The 15,849-nt window shown below is 56.5% G+C and overlaps 1 protein-coding gene across 2 annotated transcripts in view; it reads right to left on the bottom strand.

Moving 5' to 3' along the window:
• Window positions 1-15,849, bottom strand: part of LOC114700116 (SCO-spondin) — a 55,523-nt gene that overhangs the window by 21,601 nt on the left and 18,073 nt on the right. For both annotated transcript variants that reach the window (XM_028879626.2, XM_037203701.1), the window contains exons 33-60: window positions 15,619-15,771; window positions 15,217-15,357; window positions 14,964-15,146; window positions 14,733-14,883; window positions 14,033-14,186; window positions 13,859-13,913; window positions 13,102-13,200; window positions 12,672-12,863; window positions 12,467-12,582; window positions 11,785-11,941; window positions 11,552-11,705; window positions 11,041-11,113; window positions 10,275-10,332; window positions 8,824-8,997; window positions 8,372-8,515; window positions 6,877-7,047; window positions 6,629-6,793; window positions 5,459-5,638; window positions 5,237-5,359; window positions 5,022-5,151; window positions 4,724-4,849; window positions 4,503-4,594; window positions 3,426-3,599; window positions 2,998-3,162; window positions 2,188-2,437; window positions 935-981; window positions 609-779; window positions 134-265 (exon numbers count right to left, since the gene is read on the bottom strand). In XM_028879626.2, the coding sequence (XP_028735459.1) occupies window positions 134-265; window positions 609-779; window positions 935-981; window positions 2,188-2,437; window positions 2,998-3,162; window positions 3,426-3,599; window positions 4,503-4,594; window positions 4,724-4,849; window positions 5,022-5,151; window positions 5,237-5,359; window positions 5,459-5,638; window positions 6,629-6,793; window positions 6,877-7,047; window positions 8,372-8,515; window positions 8,824-8,997; window positions 10,275-10,332; window positions 11,041-11,113; window positions 11,552-11,705; window positions 11,785-11,941; window positions 12,467-12,582; window positions 12,672-12,863; window positions 13,102-13,200; window positions 13,859-13,913; window positions 14,033-14,186; window positions 14,733-14,883; window positions 14,964-15,146; window positions 15,217-15,357; window positions 15,619-15,771 (3,930 nt within the window). The remainder of the gene's footprint in view (window positions 1-133; window positions 266-608; window positions 780-934; window positions 982-2,187; window positions 2,438-2,997; window positions 3,163-3,425; window positions 3,600-4,502; window positions 4,595-4,723; window positions 4,850-5,021; window positions 5,152-5,236; window positions 5,360-5,458; window positions 5,639-6,628; window positions 6,794-6,876; window positions 7,048-8,371; window positions 8,516-8,823; window positions 8,998-10,274; window positions 10,333-11,040; window positions 11,114-11,551; window positions 11,706-11,784; window positions 11,942-12,466; window positions 12,583-12,671; window positions 12,864-13,101; window positions 13,201-13,858; window positions 13,914-14,032; window positions 14,187-14,732; window positions 14,884-14,963; window positions 15,147-15,216; window positions 15,358-15,618; window positions 15,772-15,849) is intronic.

Genomic DNA, 15,849 nt, shown 5'->3' with positions numbered 1-15,849 from the left:
TCCCCAACACGGGAGAGGCTGAGGCTGCCATGGAGGCTATACCGTTTTAAAGGACAGGGCTGCGGGGGTGGGGTGTTGCAGGTGTCCTGGCATGGTGGAAATAGAACTACAGTGCCCCCAAGGCATCCCTCACCTGCACAAGGCTGCAGGCTGCAGGCAGAGAACTCAATGGGGCCGTGTGGGCCACTGCCTTGAGTGCGGTTTCTGTAGCCACCACCACACGGCACCGAGCATGGAGTCCAGGCACCCCACTCTGCACCAGGACCTGTGGGTAGCATCCAGGCCACTAAAGAGCTCACATTCCATACCCAGCACCTCTTTCCCCAATCCAGGTATCCAAAACCACCCCTTCCTTCTCATGCTATCTCTCTTCGCCTGCAGAATTATCTCCAGCTTAGGAGATGTGGTGCTTTCAGAGAAGGAAGTGGGCTGGCCTTTAGGGAGGGTCTCTCTTGGGGAACGGACTAGTAAGGCCTCTGGGGACCATCTCTTAGTGGCATCCCTTAGGGAAGTCCCTTATGTCTCTCACGGGGTCCTGGGGGCAGTATCTTGGATTCTCTCTAGAAGGTTCTTTAAGGAGCTCTCTGGTCCTAGGTTCCCACTCTTACCCCGGCATGGCCTCAGACTGCAGAATTCAGCATCTATGTTGGGACCTTGGCACTCGGCACCCCCAAAGGCAGCTGGTGGTGCCGTGCCTGCTCTGAAGCGCCGTCGAATACCCACATTACAGCTTTGGCTGCAGGGACTCCATGGAGTCCAGGGGCTCCAGCCACAGGCAACTGCCAGGGTGAGGGAGGGCAGATGTCTGAAACCAGGCCAAGTTGTCCTGGACCCTGACTCTCTTGGGATACCACCAACACTCCCAGGAGGCTATCTCAGGAGGGTCCGAGGTCTCCCAAGTCTCTGAGCACCAACCACCACATGGAGGGAGTACCTGGGCAGAGTTCTGAGGTGCACACCATTTCTCCAGAGATGCAGGTGCTGCCAAGAGAGGGTGCAGTGAGCCCCAGTCCAGTCACCCAGCCCTAGCCACTGAAGCACTGGACACCTGCCTCAAAGGGCAGGGAGCCAAGACACCAAACACACAATGTGACGTGTGGGATGTGACTTGGACTTTCACCCTCGTACCTCCTTCCCAAATCCACCTTCATCGGATCACCCTTGATCCCTTGACACACAATTTCATCAAGAGTGCCTTTTTATACTTTTTATTTCATGTGCACTTATTAAACAACATCTGTGCATGACTTTAAGTGACAGGGCTAGGCAGGGGCAATTTAGAAAAAGCTAGAATTCTAGAGGAAGTGGTTATATTTTGCGCCCTTCCATTTTTCTCCAGTACGTGCTCATTGGTCAAAACACAAAATAATCTAGCAGAGAAAGGGAGGAGACAGTAAAGAAGGGAACTGGGGGAGGTACCAGGAGATAAAAAGGAAGAGGAGAATGAAGAATGAAGAAATCCGAGGAAAGGGAAGGGGGTGGGTGGGTGGAGGGGCGGAGAGGAATATGTTAGAGCGCCCTCTGCTGACAAAACCTCGTGTTAGCTTTGAGAACTGGATACTTCAAAAGAGCAGAACCCAAGGGATCCCGTGTGTAGAGAATTACATTCAGGAAGGAGAAAACTCCTTCCAGAGTTGAGGACCTATGATAACTGATGGGTTCTGGGAGAAGGAAAGTCCATTTTCTTTAAGGACACAGCCCCTGCTGGCTGGACCATTCTCCGGCGGACGGTCCCATACCCATGAGCATCCAGACAACAAGAACAACATCAAGTTGGAAGGGGCTGGGGTGGATCCGGAAGGAGTTAGAGGGAGGAGTGAGGATGAAGAGCATCAAAACATATTATGTGCATGCAGGAACTGGTCAAAGGATGAAAAATATTTTTAAAAAGAAGCCTCTCTCCAGCCTATAGTTCCATTCTGCATAGCACCCCCACCTATCTGAAACTCAGGCTTCCCACAGTCAGATGGGGTGAATATTTCTTGTAGACACCTGTGTTGTAGCCAGGCAGTGATTCACTCACTGCAGTCTTCTCAGGAGCCATGCCCGGTGCGTGTCAGCATATTCGGCCCCCTACCCTCTGCGCCCCCCCCCCACACACACCGATGACTGAATATGTGTGAGTCCACTCGTGTCCGACTCGGAGCATGGTCCCTCCCTCTGTCCCCACCCTCACTGGCAGCCTACCAGTTGTTGCAGTCCAGGCGAGCTGCTGCTCCCGGTGCATAGAGCTGCCCGTGCAGCTGACAGGGGCACTGGCTGCGGGGCAGACAGCTGGCATTATGCAGGAAGAGGCCAGGGGGGCAGGTGCAGCTAGGGGCACAGGAGCCAGTGCACTCTACCCCAGGGTCCTGTGCCAGGCACAGCTGAGGGCACGGACCCCCCTCCTCCTGACACTGCTCTGCTGAGCGGAACACCATGTTCCCTGGGCACTGGTCTAGATGGGAAGACAGAAAGGTCTGAGTCAGGAAAGGAGAGAAGGGATGCTGACAAGGAGGAAAGCCTGGATGGAGTGACTGACAAGGCAGAGACGAGGAAGCCCCTCCCCTCCAGTCCTTTCCCGTTCCCTCCCCTCGCCCCCTAGCTTGGCTCCCTGGATGTGAACGCTCTTGAGAACAGGACACCAGTGTCTGGGTCAGGAGGAATGTCCAACAGATCAAGGAGCTAAGGAAATAGACTCCCCTCGGCTGGCCCTGCTCCCCTGATTTTGCCTGTGAGTGGGCTCTGCCTCCAAAGTCACATGACCCTTCTAGGGCAAGTAAAGTGCCTGGCCCGGCATCTGGTTCCCAGCAAGTGGGAGGAGGAGGAGGAGGAGGAGGAGGAGGAGGAGGAGGAGGAGGAGGGGACTTGGAGAGACGCTGAAAATCCTGAAGGTTCCCTAGCTCTAAGTGTGGCCTGTTCTGAAGTCAGAGGTCAGCCAAGCGAGAAGAGAAGGCTGGGAAGGCAAAAAACCGGGGTGGACAAGGCCACCTGGAGAGTGCGGGAGGGCTCTGGCACCTGTGCAGGGATGCATGTTACAGTCTCGGGTCTGAGTGTGGGGTCCTGGGCACACAGGATTCCCAGGAGCCAAGCTGGAGCAGCTGCGCCCGCGAGTCTGGATGCCACCATTGCAGGAGGCTGAGCAGGTGGTCCAGGAAGCCCACAGGCCCCAGGCACTTGGCACTGGCAGGAAGAACAGAGGCTGTGGTCATTGGTGGCAAGACATGGGCAGAGGGAGGGAGGGATTTAGGACGATCCCAAATAATGTCAACCATGTGCTGGGTTTTTTTTAAGGGAGACTTTTAGGGAGACTGGGGGTGGCTTAAGGACGCCGTCAGGTTGGCTCTTTCTCTCCTTCCTGGGGGTCGGCTCAGGTCAAGGGGTCATTGTCTCCTATTCCTTTTCCCACTCAGGTTCTCAGGCACACCAGGAAGGCGGGGCTATACCTGGGCACACAGGGGGGCTGCAGGGCTCCTCCTGGGTGGCCTCTCCGGGGCAGAATGTGTCCCTGGAGCTGGGGCAGAGCCGAGAACGCTGCCGCCAGCCAGGGTCCCCCCCAGGGACAAGGCAGCTCTGGGAGCAGGAAGACCACGACGTCCAGGGTGTCCAACCTGGCACCTCTGGAAGGAAAAGCCTGTTGTATAGAGGGTCTGGCCAGGCTGGCAAAGGTCGGGGGAGGAGGGGCGGGGCGGGGCGGGGCAGGTCTGAAAAGCCGAGAGGCCATGAAGGGTAAGGGTTGCTCCTCTGACTCACTCTGTTGTTAGGACCCTCTTCTGCGGCTGTTTCTCACCCTTACCTAAGGCAGAGCCCTCCATGGAACCTGGCCAAGCCCATGCCCTGCATCCCCGCGGTTCAGCCGACAGCCCACAAGATATTCCCTGTCCTCACAGTCCCTCAGCCTCAGAGTTTCCTGTGACCTGCGACCACCTGCCTGAGATCACCATTCACGCTCCCCTGCCTCCAGGACCCCCTCCTCAACCCCCTCCTCTCATTGCCTGTCACCCATCCCTCCTCCGGCCTCACACACCAACAGGGATTAGCCTGCCCTGCTGTGACCTCCTCCCTTGACACCGCATAGCCTGAGGCAAAGGGACAAATTGGAGCCTTTATCTTGTCTCTGGGTGTTTCTGTCCACCCTGGTCACCTGAAGCACACAGCCAGGGCAGCAGCCTCTTCCTTCTGGCCTCTGCAGACACCTGTCCCACCCTAGCCAGCCTGCCCAGGGACCCAGGATGTCTGCAAGAGAGCCTGTCTCTCCCGGCCCGAAGCCCACTGACCTAATCTGGTTCCAGGACCATGATTGGATGGGTGGGCGTCACTCTCACCCTCTCACTTCCACTTTCTGGCTCTGCCTCGCCTCCCCACGGGGCCCACTGCAGTTTCTGTTGGCATTGGGGTCCAGGCAGGAAAGGGGACATGGGGACACCCAGCGTCCTCTGGCACAGCCTCATTCCCTACCCATCCCAGGTACCAGCCGGGACAGGGAATTGGGAAGAGGAAGGCAGTCTCCCGCCATACCGTACCTGTCCCACATTCTGTGTAGCAGGCCTGCCGTTCCTGCCCGTCACCTTCACACGGGGCACCTCCAAATGCCGCGGGAGGGTTGGAGGGGGACCTGAAGAGAGACTCGCATTCCTTGTCCTTCTGTCACCTGTCCACTGCCCTCCTCCCCCCCACCCCCCGCCAGGGTGACCCGTTCTCATCCCTTCTCCGCATCTCCTCCATTTTTGCCCCAGCTCCACACCTGAACCTGGCCCTCACTCCAGAGCCACAGGAGCGATCACAAGGTGTCCAGGGGGACCAGGCAGACCAGCCACAGGACTGGGAGCAGCCTCCTGGCTCACACAGCAGTAACCCCTTCTCACAGGTGCTGCAGAGGACAGAAGGGGCAGAGGACCCGTCAGCACCAGCAGGCTCTGGCCAGTATCCGCCCTCCACGCGATGCCGCCCTTCTTCATCCAGACCCTCCTGTGACCCAGCTCCTTCTCTCACGCCAGTTCTGGCCTCTGGACTCTCACCACCCCTCGGCCCAGCGTGTTCACCATTGGCTGCAGTTGTCCAGCAAGAAGGCCACCCCGGGCTGTCTCAGGTCTTGGCCCGCCAGGCAGGGGCATTCAGAGAGGGGCAGGCAGTGAGAGTCCTGGAGGAAAAGCCCAGGAGGGCAGCGGCATCCTGGGTGCGAGGAGAGGAAGTCACTTAGGGGCAGTGCTGGGCTTGGGTGGGCAACTCTCACTTGCACTTTCTGGCTCGGCCCCACCTTCCATACAACGCCCGCTGCAGCTTCTGTTGGCTTCGGGGTCCAGGCAGGAGGGTGGACATGGGGGTACCAGCCCCTTCCGGCACAGCTCAGCATTCACGTGAACACGGCCTGGCTCACAGTCTCGGGAGAGAAGAACACAAGTAGGGTGGGCGCCAGAGGCCCAGAGACAAACTCTGGGGCTCCACTGTTGGAGGTCCCCCCCAGCCAGCTCCCCTTTACCTGCGTCACCCGGGCAGAGCTGCAAGCCGCAGGGTGCCCTCTCATGGGAAGGCCCGGGGCAGGGGGCACCACCATTCTTGGGTGGGGGGTCCACACAGCTCCTCTGGCGACTCTGGTGGCCGCCTCCACAGGAGACACTGCAGGGCTCCCAGAGCCCCCACTCTGACCACGCGCCAGCCACTGTGGAGGAAGAAGGGGGTCCACCAGAAAGACTCCAGGAGACAGGCTGTGTAGAAAGGGGGAAGGCCAAGCCAGGGAGCCTCTCCCAGCTCCTTGGGAGCCAGCGGTCTGGCAGGCAGGAGCAGCACCCTAGTGGTTCTACAACTCCCTTTATTCTGGAAAACTAACTGCCCATAGGTGAGTGAACCAGGGAAAGACACCCGGGGACTCCAAGGACGGAGTTCCAGCCCCTGGCAGGGTTACAATGGCAGAACCCTGAAGTGGGGCCCAACGGACAGCAGTGAGACAAGAACATGCCAAAGCCAGGGCTGGGAACCTGTAGGAGCTGTTGGGGAGGCTGGTGCGTGCATGTGTGTGTGCGTGTGCGTGTGTGTGTGCGCGCATGCGCTCACGCATGTGCATGTGTGAGTGTGCATGTGTGCGTGGGTGTGCGGGTGTGCGTGTGCAAGTGCGGGTGTGCGTGGGTGTGCGGGTGTGCGTGTGCAAGTGCGCGTGCACGTGCGTGTGCATGTGTGTGGGGGGAGGGTACCCTCTCAGCAGCACGCAGCGCAGTCTGGAAAGCCACTGTATTGGAGTCACTGAACAAAAGGTCTACAAGGCCTTCAGGTATGGAGCCAGGGACAAGTAAATGGTAGAGCCAGCTGCCCCTTAAAATACCCTCTTCTGTCGTCTCCTTCATCCTCACCCACAGAGACATGGGTGGGAAGAGGTAGGAATGACTGCTGCCAGTTTACAGTATGAGAACCCTGCGTAAAGGGACCCCCGAGCTACCTAGGTAGGCAAGGAGGGCCAGGGCCAGGAAGGTGAGTATCCTGTCTACTCTTTGAAGGCTCTGATGGCATGGATATCATTGTGCTGGAGTCCCAACAAGACTGGACACAAGAGTTTCCAAGGAGAGCAGGGCATTTGGCGAGGGTCTCTGATGGGAGCCAACCCAGGTCTCCCACAGCAAGTGGTTGAGCTCTACTTCTTTCTGGGGTGCTAGGCTACCTGGGCAGGCTTGCACGAAGCAGGGCTGGCTACGGAGCTGGTCCAACAGACAGCTGCCCCCAGGCAGGGGAGGTCTCAGCAGCTCCCGGCGCTGGAAGATGAGGCCCAGGCCACAGCTGTGGCTGCAGTGGCTCCAGCCAGACCACGGTGCCAACACACAGTCCACTGCAGGGGAAGTACATCAGAGCTTGGAAGGGGGCCCATGCAGGAACAGGCCCCTCAGGACTGTGCTTCCGGCCAGCACTTACCACAGCCGTCCTCATCAGAGCCGTCCTGGCAGTTCAGCTGAAGGTCACAGCGCTGCTCACGAGGGAGACACTCTCCACTGCCACAGGTCAGCTGACTTGGGGAGCAGAGGGCCACTGAGGCTGGCATCCCAGGGAGGGCAGTGGTAGGCACAGTGAAGGGACCAGCACTGGCTGCCAATCCATAATTTGAGGAGAGAGGAGGCAGCCACATAAATGATTTCTGGCTGGATGAGAAACTGAGTCCCTTGAACTTTAGGCCAAGATCAGGACAGTTTGCTGAGCAGAAGCTCTGGCCTTTCCGCCCTCCCAGTGCCCCTGGCAGCCTTCACCCAGGATGAGGCCCGCACAGAGCCTTTGTTCTACACAGTTCCCATAGTTCTCTACTTGTGAGTGTCCAGAGAGAGTCAGTGCATGCAGAACAGTCCTTCCCCTTGGTTACCCTCTTTCTGAATGGGTTCTCCCTGGGGTCCCAGTTTCTGTAACTGGCTAACACTTTCTCTTCTGATTGGCAAACCAAGCTTTGATCAAAATGATCTACCACGGATGGGTGGATGGACAGATGGGTAGAGACTATATGGATAGATGGATGGGTAGGGGGCTACATGGATAGATGGACAGAGAGAAAGATGAGTGTGTGAATGGGATAGGTAAATAGATGAGTAAATAGGCAGACAGGTAGGTGGGTAGGTAAGTGGAAAGATAAATAAATGGATGGATGGATGGATGGATGGATGGATAGATAGATAGATAGATAGATAGATAGATAGATAGATAGATAGTAAATGGATATGCAGGTATATGGATTGATAGATGGGTCAATAGACTAATGGATATACAAATTGAGAGAGTGATGGACAGATTGAGTAAATTATCAGATGCATGGGTATGTGGATGGAAAGATGGATGAAAAGATGGTGTACGTATGGATGGGTAGATTTAAGAGTAGGTGGGTGGGGGACAGAGAGATGCCTTAGTGGTTAAGAGCACTGGTTGGAGCACCAGAGGACCCAGGTTTGATTCCCAGCACCCACATGGTAGTTTACAACTGTCTCTAATTCCAATTTGAAGAGATCCAATGTCCTCAATGATCTCTGTGAGCACACTCATGTGGCATACATTCATGCACACATATGTAAATAAAAACAATAAAAATAAATATTCTTAAAAAGAGCAGGTAGATGACAGATACATAAAGAGGTGAATGGATCATTGGATATGTGGTTGGATGGATGAGTGGATGTATCAATAGATAAGTGGGCAGATGGATTGGTGGATAGATGAGTAACCTCAACAGCCAGATAGGTTTAATAAAGCAGGCTGGGACCCAATGTCTATCCCATTCTCTCCATCTCCTTCAAAGACACTGGAGCTTCCAGTGGCTTTAACAATTCCTCTCTGTTCCCTGCTGTCCCAGCCCCTCCCATGTCCCTACCATATGAGCTATCCAGCCCTGCAACCATCTTGCCATCTCCAGATGCTGCAATCCCCCGCTCACCGCAGTGCTGCTCATCGGAGCCATCGAGACAGTCCTCCCTTCCGTCACACAGCTGCTTCTGCTCCACACAGCCCAGCACATCACAGGGCATCTGCCCAGGGCCACACCATGTGGGTGGGAAGGGCCTGGGGGCGACACTTTGGCCTGCAGGCAGGACACCACCACAGCCAGCTGACTTGGGAACCAGTCACCCTTACCCTTCTTCCTTGGTCACTTAGACCCCAGCTTCCCTCTACTTAGCAGCTAGGATACCCCACTTTCTGCCTCTCTTGAGGTAATGAAAAAGGAGTGAGTTGGGTGAGGAAGCTGGGTGCCTAGGCCAACTCTACCAAAAATGACATGGAACCATGTGACCTAGATATCACATGTGTCCAAGCGATGAGCCTCCTGTGGCTGCTGCTCCTCACGGAGAAGCTGGGCTCACACAGGCCTTTCAGGCAGAAGAGTCTTACCAGTAGGAGCCACAGGAGTGACGGAGTCGGGGGGAAGCACCGTCACAGCTGCCATTCCTGGGTGCAGGCTCTTGGCGCCAGGAGGGAATGTGGAGATGGTGGTCAGCGGCTGCATGGGCTGCTCTGAAGCAGGCAGAGGAGTCTCGGGAGTGCGAATGGGACCTGCTGTCTTCCCTGAGGACGGAAGAGGGAGTGAGAGGACACTGGCTAAGCTCACTGGCCTGTGAGAGGTGGTGAGACAGACCCTGAAGAGGGCATCCCCGGGTCCCATGTGGTACAGGATATCCGTAGACAGCCATCATAGACAACATCCCACCTCGGAAGGACCCTCAGATTTAAAGAAAAAACGATTGGTCTCTAACCCCCAAGGAGCACAAGAAGAGGGTTAAGAGAAAGGAGGACAAAATCTGGTTTGATCTAATACTGTTCTCTAGTTGCAAGAAGACATAGCAACTTTATCACACAAGGTCACTGTAAAACAAGGTGTTTAGAGGCGAGAACTGGAGTCGTTTAAACGTAACAGCAGAAGGAGCAAGCGTGGCTGAGACTCGGGATGAGGACATTGCTACCGATGTGACAGAACACTGATTTCTGAGCTTCTTGACAGCTGTTGTGAAAAGGAGAACCAGACACGCACTTTCTGCCAAAACAGTCATCTTCAAAGACAGCTGTTTTTGGAACCAGATTTAGAATAGGACTAGGATTCATCCCATGAGCCCACGTGTTGCAGATGTGCTTTTTTTTTTTTTTACAAAAGACACAAAGACATGGTTCAGCCAGACTGCTGAACGGCTTCCACTGGAGTTCACAGAGAACAGCCTCCTTCCTATGTTCATAGGTGAGGAACCGGAGGCAGGCCGCTGTGGTGTGTCTAATATCTCCCAGGTTAGAGTCAGTACAGGTCTGCTGCTCCAATGCACCACACCCATCCCACCCTACACTGAGACAGCTCTCTTGGGGACCATGGCATAGGTGGTTGATCTTGGGGAAGCTGGTACATGCCTGTTGGGGAGTCCCTTTTCCTGCTTAGGAGCACCCTAAGCTGGGCACCCTGCCCACTTTCATGTCCACTTAGGGAACCTGCTGCCAACAACACTTTAGAAAAATGCCTAGCCTCATATCTAGGTGAGCAGAGAGACAAAGATAGGACCAGGTGGTTTCTCAACTCCCTCAAGAGGACTTGTCCAGGATCTGGGGGCTGCAGCCACCTTGCAGGACAACTGCATGGCCCTAGGAGCTGTCTTTGTCCCCTTGGACCTCATATCCTGAGTCTAGTGGGCTGAGAAGGTTGGGACCTGGCCATGCACCTGGTGACCAGCATCTCTTGACCCCATAGAAAGTCAGAGGACAGGGGGTTTCAGCCTCTGGGATGCCACTGCCCTTTGCTCTAGAAGGGCAGGTAATGGCAAGGGCAGGGATTTGGGGGAGGGGATTGGAGTCTGTGCACACACCTCCAGTAGGCATGGATGATTCCTGCTTGGGCTGCTGGTTCTCCGTGTCTGCCAGACCCTATAGAAGGAGAGCGCTCAGTGACCCTGCTCAGGCCTCCAGGGCAGCTACACATGGTCCATCCCTTTTCCAGCAAGCCACAGCTGCCCCCTTCCCACCTCTGTATGTTTACATAAACTTAGAGCTGAGGACAGAGGTGTCTCTCCGAAAGGTAAGTAGGCTGGATACCTCAAGGAACTGGCCCACAGAACTCATGACCAAGCTACCCTCCCCTGCCAAGTGGATGAGCTGGGCATACTCGGGCACTAGCCCATACCCTCACTGGCCCACCTGGGCAACCACTTAAGCTCTTTTCCCCAAAGTCCAAGGCCTCCTCAATACCCTGAGCAGGTTGCTTGTCAATGGGAAGTGTCCTGTCCCTTCTTACATCACAGATATCCCCCATCCTTCAAGCTCTGTCCCAGATGCCTTTGGGGACCCCAGGCATAGATTCCCAAAGCAGGTGCTCTGGTGCCTCTTCACCCATGGCACAGAGCTCTTGCCACCCAGACTGTACAATGTCAGTGTCCTACCCTGTCCATCTCTGCACCACTCGGTCTCTCTAGCACTGGGCACCCACCTAGCACCAAGATCTCACATCACTCAGAAATGAAGGCAGAGTAGCATCAGGAAACAGAGTTGGGGGAAAAGCCACTGAATGTGTGAAGGAGGACAATAGAGATGCAGACCATGCATCGGGGAGGCAGTGAAGCCCAGATTCTCACTCACCTCCCTGGGCTGGGCTGGAAACTTTCCAGGCTGGGTGGAGGAGGGGACTGGGGTCCTGACTGTGGAATGGACCCTGAGAAGAAAAAACACCAGGAGGGCTCCAGGGAATCTCCCAGCCCTGGAGCCCAACCACCCTGAAGAGATCAGGTCAGGGCATTCAGGAGGGGCACTGCCCGCTAAGGCTGGACAAAGGTGAGCTCTAATAGCTTGATCTCAGCTTGATCACATCATGATCCTGGAGGGCAGGTAAAGCTCTCCCGTTGCCCACCCTACAGGACCAGGTAGAAACTGAGAGTCTCCCAACTATCATGCGGGGTGGTGGTGGTCCTCTTAGTTCAGGGGCCACCTTTTGAGAGTCACTAACCTCCAGGTATCAGGAGAATCACAGAACCCAAGACTCCCAGGGCGGTAAGGGCTCTGGAGCACCCAGCTGTGACTCCTCAGCATGCAAGGTTTATGAAGGCAAGGCAGGACTCCGCCCATCCAGGTTCCACCCAGAGCCAGGCCATACCTGCTGGTGGTGCCTGCAGGAAGGGGCCCACAGACCTCCTCATCAGAGCTCTCCTTGCAGTCCACAGCACCGTCACACGACCCTCCTTTGGGGACACATTCACCACTGGCACAGCGGTGCCTGGTCCCTGGACATGGGGGTGCCAGTGGGGACACTGTGGAGGACATGTTACTAAGGACTCCTGACGTCACACTGCCCACTCTTGTCCCTCCGGCTCCCAAGCTGGCCTGTACCTGGCTTACAGCCCAGCAGCTCCACCCACAGGAAGATACCGCGCTGAATGTTGTTGCTGTGGCCATCGTGTGGCCACACCCTGACATATCGCGCCTGTACCATCTGGTCGAAGGTCCATACCTCAGGGGCCGTATGGCTCGGGCTCCCGGAGGAAAGCTGTGGGAGACATTATCTGGTGCCCAAGTCCCACCTCTTGCTTCAAGCTGCCACTGTACCCCTGTTTTGGTGCTCCTCCTGCTTCCCCAACCCCCCCCCCATAACATGTTATGGTGCTCTTTGAGAAGGTAAGCGTGAACGCCTATGTGAACTGAGTCCTATGGCTGCAAGGGTCTGTCCCCTTGGACAGGATGCCAACCCCTAAAGGAATGTGCTGTGCCCAGGGTGCTCCGTAGAGACCTGCACTTCCGAGGGCCTCTGTGAACTGGGTGTGTTACCATCCTGCTCCTTCACAAGCTGTTAGGAGGTCATATGTGCAGATTCCTAAGCCACCTCCATGGTTTCAAGTGTCCCTGGACTCGCAGCTCCACGGAGCACAGTCCCTGCTAGTTAGCAGGTGTCCCACAGATGTCTAATGCAAGGACTGTCCCTCAGGGGGATGAAAGTCCCTTGGGGACAATGGCTGTGGTATCTACAAATGGGTTTCTTGGGCCACCTGCCCCAGGGGACTGGAGTGCTCAGTACCGTGGGCAGGGGCAGGGAGTTGACAGAGTCACGCCACTGTAGACCATCGCTGCTGAACTGGAGCGACAAGCGGGTGACATAAGCAGCGGAAGAGCCAACCCCCTGCACCATGATCCCTGAGGAGGGAGCAGGGCAAGGCAAAGGTCAGCGCTGCGGCAGCCACCTCATCTCCCATCCCTTGTCCCGTGCCCTCCTCCTCACTGACCAGTTAGGTTCCGAGGCTGCAGCAGGTCCAGCTGCAGGTAGAGTGGCTGGGCGTGCCACTCAGCATGAGCACCCTCTCCAGGGCCAGGCCCTATGGTGGGAGCCTCCGCGGCAGCCCAGGTAGGGTGTTCCATGTGCTGGGATGATGCCCACATGGGCAGTTGGGCCAGGCCCAGGGGAGAATAGCAGGCATCTGGGTTCAGGAGAGAGAGAGGTGGATGGCACAGGGCAGAACAGAGGGTGGCAGGGGCAGTTAGGGGGCAACAAGGGGAGCTGGGGTATGGAAGACAGGAAAATGCAGCAACTTGGGATGGGTGACTTCACCACCTGCAGTGTGTAGGGCTGGGAACTGCACCCCAGGTCTTGTTTCCCCGGCGGTCTGGGAAGTGCTAGGGCAGTCCCTTTTGGCATCCAAACCCCACACGACTTACCCCCCAGAGGAGGCAGAACATAGGTGAGCAGGGGCGCTCCCATGGGAGGGCTGGAGGTAGGGGCAGGAGTGGTCATGGGGACCACTGTCTGGTTCTTTCCTGTGCAGAGACCCAGTGGTCAGCAGAGAGAGTGGGAGAGGCCGCCACCAGCCACCAACCCAGCACGCAGCCCCCTCCACACTTCCTGGAACACGTTCCTTCCCATGACTTCTCAAGAATAAACTCCAGCTGGGAAGGTCCCTCTTTCCCTTTGAGTGAACTGGGGCTTTTCACCTCCACTGACTATTTAGAAAAGAGAATAAGGGGCTGGAGAAATGGCTCAGAGGTTAAGAGCACTGACTGCTCTTACAGAGGTTCTGAGTTCAATTCCCAGCAACCACATGGTGGCTCACAACCATCTGTAATGAGATCTGGTGCCCTCTTCTGGCCTGCAGGGATATAAGCAGGCAGAACACTGTATACATAATAAATACATCTAAAAAAAAAAAAAAAAGGAAAAGAAAAAGAAAAGAAAAGAGAATAAAACCCCCAGGCCCAAACAGATGAGCATATAACAGGCACAGTCTCTAACCTCTGTAGGCATCAGAAGCAGCCTAAATTAGAACAGCCTAAATGTTCACATGCTGGGTGAGCTCTAACTTCACCAATTCATAGGTACACTTTTAGGATGAGGAAGCTGAACCATTGCTTCCTGCCATAGTCTGCACTGGGTTCTCCTCCTCTTGAGGTTCTGCCGCCGCCCCTCAGACCCACTCACCAGGCAGTGTACAGTGGCAACACGATTCTCCCGTCCCCTCCACCAGGACCCAGCCCTGTGGGAACACAGAGGTCAAGCCACTTGCCCATCTCTAACCCATCAGTTTCCCCCAGGCCCGGCTGGTCTAGATCACCTTTCCAGGCTCAGCCCTCTCCACATTCCCAGACCCCTCACCTGGGGGCAGCTGTCCAGCGGGCAGTAGGGGGAGCAGCGTGTGATACCCCTGTGCAGACACTCGCACACCGTGCAGGGGCCTCCACGCCAGCGTTCCCCAACGTGGTGCATGAGGCCCCACTGCTCACAGCCCTCACAAGGCTCTGTCTGGCACCTGGAAAGGATGACATGGTTACAGCCTCCTGGAGGAGGGGGCCCACTCAAAGCCATCCCCAACGTGCCGGGCTAAGGGCATTCTTAGACTTGAGACTGCCGATAAGAAAACCGGGAAAGTCCTGTGGAAATGTCTGGTCACGCCGTAATCCCACTCTACACTGGCTCCTGTGAGAACAGCCACCACAGGCACACAGGAAGGGGAAAGGAAGCGATCAGTGCCAACACTGCAGGTTAACACAGCCGGCCCCAGAAGGGCTGGAATAACTGTGTCCCTTTACAAGCCTCACCAGAGGCAAACCCCCTCCACCCCGGCAGAGACAGAGACCCGTTCTTGCCACTGGAATGGTCAAGCTCTATCTGTAGGTCCTGTCTGCTGGCTCTTGGATCTAGCAGGTACAAAACAGAAGTAGGAAAAGACAGCTGAGGTGTCAATTGGGCGTCACAGAACAGCTTGCTAGTGGGGCCTCTGTCAGATGTGAAATGCCTGTCTCAGAGTTGACCTCCTAAGCAGAGGTAGAGGGTAGACCCGGTCCCTATCCTGTACCTGCGGGCCTTGCGGTGAATGCCACGGCACTGGCGACCCCGACCCGAGAGGCGCGGGTTGTTGGGGCTCCGGAAAGACCACTGGAGGCTCTGGCTGCTGCAGGGCCCCAGGCACTCCGCCCAGGGGGACCAGGAGGACCAGCCACAATCCACTGAGAGAAGACAGGAGTCAAGGCTGGGTGGTCTGGGGAGGGACAAGGCCCCCCAGGGATGGGCCTGGGCAGAGGCTTACCAGAACATTCTGGATTGGGCTGGCAGTGATGTGGTCGCCCATCCTGGCAGAAGCAGAGCTGGCAGTCCATTTTGATGCGTTGCCCAGGCCAGTAACGGATACCATCCACCAGGCAGGGGCACTGCCTGGGCTTCACACATTGCCCCTCGGTGCCCAGCACCTGCCCTTCTGGGCACCAGCAACCTAGGTAAAGCCCAACATTAGGTATCATGCAAAGCAAGGCCTCCACAGACCCGGTCCAGTAACCCCTCACCTGGGCTGCTGCAGGGCCTATCAGGCGAGCACGTGGTCTGACCAGAAACATCATCACATGTCAGAGGGCAGGGGGCACAGGGCTGGAACACCAACTCCCCGAAGCAAGTGGCATTGGGGCAGCCCTCCTGAGGGCAGGGATCTGAAAGCAGGCAAGGACAGGGTCAGAGCTTATAGAGGGGCATCTGCAGCAGAGACCAGTGTCTACCACCGTCCGTCACAGTCCTCAGTGTCTCAACTGGTGACTCCAATGCCCACGGTACCCCCCAGCAACCCTCTACTCCTGCTGTGTTCTCCCAATCCCCCAGTACCCAAACAGAGGACCTCCTCCCCGAGGGCCCCCTCAGTACCCCATCACCAGCCTCCTCACGCCCTTACTTGTACCCTCTTCCCCTTTACTCACGGGCCTGGTGGGCACTATGGGGGCTCCCAGGCAGCAGGGCGCAGTCCCGGCCCCCGTTCCGGGGTGGATGGCACTGCCGATGGCGTGTCATGGTGCCCCCACAGGGTTCAGAACACGGAGACCAGGGAGACCAAGAACTCCACTCGCCATCCACTGCAAGGGAGGGCCAGGACGGTGTGTGTGTGTGTGTTGGGGAGGAGAGGGTTTTGGGGCAGAGCTAGGGACCAACAG

This window comes from Peromyscus leucopus, chromosome 3, assembly GCF_004664715.2.
Source record: "Peromyscus leucopus breed LL Stock chromosome 3, UCI_PerLeu_2.1, whole genome shotgun sequence".
NCBI lineage: Eukaryota > Metazoa > Chordata > Mammalia > Rodentia > Cricetidae > Peromyscus > Peromyscus leucopus.
The sequence above is the reverse complement of the archived record's forward strand: the minus strand, read 5'-3'. Positions and strand labels throughout refer to the sequence as shown.